This window comes from Myxocyprinus asiaticus, chromosome 4 (genome assembly GCF_019703515.2).
Source record: "Myxocyprinus asiaticus isolate MX2 ecotype Aquarium Trade chromosome 4, UBuf_Myxa_2, whole genome shotgun sequence".
NCBI classification, from domain to species: Eukaryota; Metazoa; Chordata; class Actinopteri; order Cypriniformes; family Catostomidae; genus Myxocyprinus; species Myxocyprinus asiaticus.
In genome coordinates, this window is record NC_059347.1 from 39,657,608 (window position 1) to 39,666,027 (window position 8,420).

At 40.8% G+C, this 8,420-nt stretch overlaps 1 protein-coding gene across 1 annotated transcript; it reads left to right on the forward strand.

The window, feature by feature from the left end:
• Positions 1-1,802: 1,802 nt before the first annotated feature.
• On the forward strand, positions 1,803-8,235 carry atf5a (activating transcription factor 5a). Its single transcript, XM_051696253.1, has 4 exons — positions 1,803-2,468; positions 4,066-4,311; positions 4,637-5,855; positions 6,182-8,235. The coding sequence occupies exons 2-4, from the start codon at positions 4,170-4,172 to the stop codon at positions 6,366-6,368; spliced, it is 1,548 nt and encodes a 515-aa protein (XP_051552213.1). The 5' UTR covers positions 1,803-2,468; positions 4,066-4,169; the 3' UTR covers positions 6,369-8,235.
• Positions 8,236-8,420: the final 185 nt, after the last annotated feature.

Below are 8,420 nucleotides of genomic sequence, written 5' to 3' on the forward strand. Positions count from 1 at the left end.
ACCGCCGAGCCGCTGGTAAAGCCACACAAGCCGTGGCCCAAATGAAGGCAGCCACCTCAGTGCAAGCCCTACGCTGATGGGAAAAACTCTCCTGATACAATCTCTCTCCCCTCGTCCCCACTGCTGTTTGTCTGGAAAGGAATATTGTTGTTCAAAATGTTGTGTCTCAAATTAATCACATGCAATAAAGTTTGCACATTATGCATAACCGCTTCCCAGTGGTGAGCAGTGCATTATATCTTGTATGAACGTACAAAGATTGTAAAAACGCTCACACTTTTTTATTCCCACTTCAAAGACACTTTTTAGATTTGCATTCGAGGGAACTGTGTATCAATTTAAAGTTCTTCATTTCAGTCTGTCTCTCCGCACGTCCATGAAATGTATTGATGCAGTGCTTGGCGCATTGAAAATGAACAGTGTGTGTGTTTTGAATTACTGGACCTCAGCGATTGGTTATTACTAGCCAATCAGAGGCACTACTGAGTGAACACAGAGACTTGCTGCTTTGCCATATGGAAAATGTAATGTCAACTGGGCAAAAAGCACACTTTTCTCAAGCCAGTAAATCATCTTTTTAGGAGTTAATGCGTGCGCACCTCATGAATGAGCGCGTACAGACCATTCTTCAGTGTCTGTTTCAGTTCAAACCGAAAAAACATTACCAATTAAGTAATTTAATTTTCATGTGCATCACGGTAACTCGCCACTGTCTGGCTGCTCTAGCACCATGGACAGCGCCAGCCCTTTACCAACAGGGTGTTATGCTGGGTCAAGTTTTCAGAAAGAAAGTGCTGACCATAAATGCATCCAACACAGGTTGGGGCGTGGTGTGTAATGGACGTCCGACTTTTGACACCTGGATTCTGTTCCCCATATGTGTTAACAAACTCAATGTCAAGTGTACTGAGTCGTAAGGGAAAGTCTTGGTTACGTACGTAACCTCAGTTCCCTGAGACGAAGGGAACGAGACATTGTGAACACTGGCCGTACTACAAAACTCTTTTCTTTTGAGCTCTTTTGAGGTGCGAGCAATGCGCTCCTTGTCCCTCAGTAAGAAAATTCTGAGGAATGGTGTTTGCGCACCTGCTTTTATAGCGGACAGCTTCACGCCTAAAAGGGTGGGGCTCAAACACCATAGCCAATGTTAGAATATTGCCGTTATTGTAGAGAGGTTTCAACTAGGTTGTGTGGAAGGACACTCTCCATATGCATTAGCATATGCAATGTCTGGTTCCCTTCGTCTCAGGAAACCGAGGTTACACATGTTACCGAGATGTTATAGTTGATAGTGTGCCGTACGTGGCAATAACTCATCAACAGGTAATTAATGGATCATAATAAGCTTCAAGAAAGTTATAAGCTGTTAAAACGCTACCTTAAACAAGGGAATAAGCTTATTTGAGATAACTGGCAGTACTTAAACTTTAAACGTGTTATCAGATGGATGGATGGATGGATGGACAGACAAACAGACAGACAGATAGATAGATAGATATCTTCCGGATGCAACTAAACTAAACCTTGAAATACACCACGTTAAGTGAGAAGAGTGTAGCTCAGTGTGGACGATTTGCTACCAAATGCTACGAATAATGTTGCAATGTTTATCAGTAAAGATTCGTTAACTGTCCTTATACGTTTCTAACGTTTTTAACTACTTTCAGGATTTGCTCTTGGGATGTTTACGTGCAACATGTGCACGGAGAGTGGAAAACTGACGACCACTGGGATGCATCGTCTCTCTCCCGCCAGCCAATGAGAAATGACAACAGTTCCTCTCCAGCCAATCCCTGCACGGCAGGTTCGGTCTATCCATCGAATCGGCTAACAGCTTGAAGCGCTGATGCAACTAACCTGCAACAACAGCCATGTATCTCCTGGGTAGCAAAAAGTGTTCTTCCTCGCTAGAATAAATGAAGTAGTCCCTGTGAAACAATACACATCTGAACGGTAGCGTGTACGTGTTATGGTTTAAATATTTGATGTATAGCCAGATATTGCGATTGTAGTAACCGTCCCAACTCTCGTGAATAAAAACTTTCATAGCGCATTCTTCTCCCAAACTTCAAACCAGCGTTTCCTAGTTAGGTATTAACGCACTGCTATCACGGTTGTCGAGAAGAAAAAGTGAGACCTAGATCTTGTAGGCGTTTTCGCCGGTCCAACACGAGGTGTGAAATTTATTCTAGACCAAATACATCCACAGGGCGGAGGAATCTATAGCACAGGGGGCTGACCGCGTGACGCAGCTGGTTGCTAGGTGTGGGTGACCTGATGCGTTGACTCAATTAGTCGATTCTCAGTCATCAACTCCATCACAACAAAGCAAGACCAACATCACTTCAGTCCTAGACACTCCGAAGGAGCCATGGCTTTTTAATTCAGTACAGTCCTCGATCACAAAGAAACGCCGTGCTTTGCTCTTGCAACGCACCCCAAGCCCAAAACATTTCAGCAACAATGGAGTAAGTGCAACTTTTTCATTTTTGTGCTTTATGATGCATTTGTTACTGGCTATTAGCTCTGTATTTTGTGGGTGTATTGGTATTATTTAGTTGTTGGTATATGTGTTGTTACTTGTAACAGTGTTACAGGCAATGTTGTATGCAGTGTGTCTTCCTTAATGGTAAAGTTTCAGAAACTAACTTTAGCTCTTTTAGTTATTTTAGTCGTTCATGCTCATTTGATGAACGTTATTGGATTGATCCGACAATAACACATTATTATTATTTTATTAGTATTTTAACATTAAAGAGGACAGATTACATTTAGACGTTGTTGTTCGTACTGTGACGTGATCAAAGACAGTTTGATGAACAGCTTGCCCATGGTTTTTGTAATCTAATTACCTTTGGTCTTTAGATGTAATGGCTGTATATTTCAACAATAGTGCAAAGGCTACACAGCTGTCACTATGTCATTCTCTATTGAAAAAAGTTTTTTGTTGCCTATTTTTGACAGTCCATGTCTGTCCCCTTAATGAATAGGTTTAGCTCATGAGGCATACAGCGTATTTTTTCCCTCCCGCTCAGAAAATGTGACTTTGAGGAAAAAGCCTTGAATCGTTTTAAAGCTTTCACAAAGATTTGGTGTATTTGGTTTTGCATTACGTCATAGGCATAAGCCCACGTGCTTGCCGAGCATCTCAACACCTAGTTCAGAGGCTTCTGCACCGAATGCACCTGCTAGATGCCTAGTATGATAGAACTATAATGGCTGGGGGGAGGGGGAAACATACGTTTGTTTGTTTGGTTTGTTCCTGCTGTTTGAAGGTTCTACCTGAAAAAAAAAAATTAAAAAAAAAAAAATAAATAAAAAAGTTTTGTGTTTGACCTGACTGTAAACAAACTGGACTTCTGTGTAGACATAAAGACTATATGAGCATTAGGAGATACCTTAGGCTGCATCAAATGTCAACAAACGTTTTTATTTATTTATTTATTTTTGCTTAATTATAGAAATAAGCATTTAATATATTAAAGCTCAAATGACAAACAAACATTCCAAAAGTTCTTGTTATTGTGACTGATTATTGGTATGGTCGAAAACTATGATCTGAGGAAGATTTACATTTGTGTGTGCCTTGAATATTCAGGCTGCTACTAAATTTTCCACAAGTAGAGCATTCTCCTGGTTCTCTTGGATCCCTGTAGAGCTTCCCTAAGTGGGCACATGGGACCTTGATGGATGGAAGAGTGGTAGTTTTCTAAATTGGTCCCTCGCTAATCATCAATGTGTCTTCACTGTTGCTGCTGTAGCAAAATGGAGGGTTATAGTCACGTTGCCCAGTTTGCACTGTATCTCTCATTGTATAAACTCATAAAATATTGATTTATGGACAGCTTGAGTTATTTTTTTGATATTTTAAGTGAGCCTGGACAAGAATGGAAAAGTCCCTCCAACTTGGAGACTTTGATTTAACAGTCTTTTTCCTCCAACCTGCTTTAATAACTGAAATATCATGATTGGTGTGAGAGTAACTTCAAGATCTTAGATATAACGATACCTCCATAGACAATTTGAATAACACACTTTCCTTTATGACTTTTCCCTCTTTTTTAGGTTTCATAATGCACACCAAGCCCTGTTTTCTGTGGCTCAACTCTCAAACTTCACTATTGTGCACTGTAAGCTCGGACATTTGAATCGTAGGACTAACAGACAGGATGATGACTATGTCAGCACCCATTTGGAAGACTCTACTCGTCTGCCAGGCAGACCCTCTCACTCTCTCTCACCCACAGGCTAACCACAGCCAATCGGAGGGGCGCAGAGGGGAGGGGCCAGAGGAGAGCCAGCACTTAATTGGTGAGTTGCAGTGAATACAGTTTTTTATTTTTCCCAGTTTCAGGTGGGCACCGCACTGCAGCACATTTCGTTCTCCTTGAACAGTGAGTAAAACTACCAACGTTGATCTGTTTTATATTTTTGTTGATAGCATGCTACTTTAATGCTACCTTTCGAATTTGGATTTTGCGAGTGCACTGAACTATAATTGGTATCTTTTAACAGGTTATAAAAATGTGTGCGACATTAAATACTGCCATTATAGTTATTTATTTTATTTAAATGATTGTGGTACATTGGACCTCTAGGCCAGTGATTAACATGTTGACCTCTGTTTTCCCTATAGGTGATGGTCTTAGAGACTGGATGACGGAAGAAGTAGATTTCTCCTCTTACCTCCCAACCCCTCACTCCTCTCCATCCCCCAATGCATCCCTTCCCCCCTCGCCCCTCCAGCATGACATCCAGGTGCCCTCAGATTTGGAGGTCATGACCTCTCTGCTGCAAGAGGAGCTTGCTCAGCTGGAGGATTACTTCCTGTCTGAACCACTACCAGAAAAGGCCTCCAAACTGGGCAAATGCGACAAGGGTCCAACGGCAGTTGGTCCCCCATCGTATTACCAGTTGCCTTACGCATCATATTCTACTTCAAACCAATCAGAATCCAGCCCTCTACTTGTTACCCTGGCAACTGGGGAACTTGACTTGCTGAGCTTTTGTGGGGGTCCCATTGGCCGTACCAAGATTCCTAGGCACACCCCTTACAGTTGCAGCCGCCCCAGCAGCAATGTCTGCAGCCGCAAGCGAGTTTCCGATGGGGCGAGGGTAGCTGAAAGCTACGAGAGTAGCATCTGGAGTTCCAAAGGAAGTTCCTCTGGTAACTCAGCTGTTGCTCCTGGTGGTAGTTACAGCTGTGCAGAAGATGAACGGGTGATGGGCAAAGGCTACTGCCTGGGCAGTGCGGTGGAGATCAGACGGTGCGCCATTTTGCCCAAAGAGGAGAAAAACTGCCGCTACACAGAAGAAGCCATCAGTGCAAGTAAGGTGGTTGGTGCCGGATACGGTTTTAGTGGACCCATTCAAATTCCCCACAAGAAAGATGAAATGATGATGTATGGTGTCAGAGAAGTCAATTTAAGTGGCATAGGAGGAAGCACAGAGATAGAGATGATGAGCGATGCAAAGAGTTGTGCTAGTGACATGGTGAAGGCCAGCGTCACCTGGAAGTCTGAGCCCAACAAAAGCTGTTTCCTCCAAGGTACATCGCAAGAAGAGGCCTACCACAGCTTTCTAGGGGCAATCAATGAGCCAGTAAAAGCAGAAAGTGCAGAGATTCATCGTCAACATAACAACTTCCACTGCGGCTTTCTCGAAGGTCAAGGCCCTGAATGCTTGAGTGGTGACCGCCACGGACCTGAAGTGGGATCTCCGTGTGCCAGAGGAGTCTGTTTGTTAAAAGATGATCCCTGCATTGCGAAACCAGAGCTAGAGGTGCCTTTTATCGAAGGGAACCAAGGTGAACGTAAACAGAAGAAAAGAGATCAGAACAAGACTGCAGCTCACAGGTAGATTATTTTTAGTTACAGTCATAATGGTTGTGAGCTCAGAAAAGTTGGTGGGGTTTTAAAATTGCATTTAGGAAAGTTCATAATCCATAAAAAAGCTTCTGTCAAAACAAGAAATTCAAGTTTACAATTGTTTTATCTCTGGCATTATGAACCTATACCAGCAAGACTGTCCCATCGGCTCTGGGTATTATAATCCAAATTGAAGTGGCTGCTTATGTAATTTGAAAGACCATGCCTTCTATCTAGAACTGAAAATAGATAAATGCCAGTTTAACTGTCAATGATGGTTTTTGTACTTTCGATCATATCACCATTATTAACAGATATCGTCAAAGAAAGCGAGCAGAGTTGGACTCATTGGAGGAACAGCTTCATGGCCTGGAGGGTAGAAACCGTGAGCTACGGGACAAAGCAGAATCAGTGGAACGGGAGATCCAGTATGTGAAAGACCTCCTTATTGAGGTGTACAAGGCCCGCAGCCAACGGCTAAAACAAGAAACCAGCGCCTGACCAAAAGCTTGACCTCCTGCAAGTAGAATTGTTAGCAGTTTGAAAAGCAATGGAATTTGAGTTGGAATGTTTTCTGACTGAATGTGTTATTTTTTTAAGATGTGGTGGAAGTTGTACTATTGCACGTAATTCAATCATTTCATTTTCGTTACAAACTGACAAAGTCCATCAACAGCTGCAGCACAAACATCCACTTTCTCAGAAACAATTCCAAATCAGTCAATGCACTGTGATTTTGTCTTGTCTTAAATGACAGCCGTGTTTATTTTACATGGGTCTGCTTTCTTCAGGAGTGGCTAAACGAGTCATCCTCTTGTTTCATCGAGCTTTAACAACAGAGCATTTACTGTTCAGGACTGGCAGAAATCAACACTGAATAAATCAAGACCTTAAATGCATTATCATTTATTTAGAAAATGCTGTAAGGTAATATCAAAGTGTAGCATGTGACCTGCATTTATCTTAATTTATTCAATGGCTGTTTTTTTTATTATTATTTATTAACAGTTTCAACATTTATAATACCAAAATAAATAATGCACAACTAATACATTTGTAGTTCCTACTATCTTTACTCTTCCATATATGAATTAAGGAATAAGCACTGATTTTAAAAGCAATCTATTTCTCATATATTGAGTTTCAGGGGAAGCACTCCTCAAAATGAATTCCCTCAGGAATAATGAACCTGATGATATGTTTTTAAATCCCCAATTTAGAATAGTCCTGCAGCTCAGGTATACAATTTATTTCCAAAGTCATGGAGGTATGTCAGTTTGTAACTCAATGCTGAAGATATGGCACTGCCTAATGTTATGTGTGTGTTGATTTTCTGTACTTTCGTTCTTGCATGCTGAAGATTTCATGGCTCTTTAAAAAAGAATGTCTGAATGACATGTTGAACATTACTGCAAAAGTCTTTCTTGCTTAAGAAGTCTTATTTTATATTCTCTTTGTTAACACGTTTCATTAGAGATGAATGAGTGGAATTTGATTCACAAACTACTGCTTGGCCCAATGTCTGTGCTGTTATTGCGATAACAATCAGGGTTTGTGATTTTATAAAGCTTGTTTGATCTAATGCACAAATGTGTGTTTGGGGACAGAAAATACATCTTTATAGTGATACAGTTTTTTTATAATTATCATTGAAATGATTGTGGTGGCTTTAGAGACCAATTTCAGACTCCCAGCTTCATAGCAATATTTCATCAACAATGTAAATGTCTTGAGTTATGATTATTGCAACTGTAATCTGCACAATCCTTAACAAATTTTATGATTTTCATGTTTACAATTTAGCTATTCCAGGTTTTTTTTCCTGGCAACCTGTCTAGTGACTCTGATTTGCTACTTGTTCACATAGGGAGCATGCATATAGCACAATTACAACAACAACAAAGAAATCAGCAGCAAGTCAGGCTTTGATAAGTTTCTCTGTATCCATTCTTTTGAGGCATTTTTGCCGAAGTGTGGTGTGTACCTTACTAAGTAGCAATATTACATATAGGCTATCATTTAATTCCTCTTAATAAACAACCAAGATGCTGAGAGAGCTTACCTTAGCGACTTCAGATTTGCTTTTCCTTATGGCGGTATACAATCATGTTTATGAAATATAGCTAATTATGCGCTGTGCTGTACGTCATTTTATGTTGGGGAATGAATGTTTCTTTTTTCTTCTTCTTCTTCCCCCCCTCCCCCCAACAATCCAAAACTGAGCCACACAATTTTAAAGGAGTTTACACCAGCTATAATACTAAGACTAGTCATTTTGTAAAAGGCATTTCGATGTATCGTCTCCGATTAATTGCTTTGTGTTTTCCTGTTACCCCTTTTGATTCAAATAAAGTGATTTGTTTCAGCAGCAGTGCATGTCGGCGATGATGGCATTATGTGATGGTTTTTTAATAGTTTAATCGGTCCTTGGGTTTAACGGATATAATTTCCCACTTGTTTGGCCGGTATATTGTTTACAGATTTACAAGCCAATTATGTGGAGCAGCGCTATTCTGAATGCTCATTTCACGATGTGGAAGGGGAAAAGTCTTA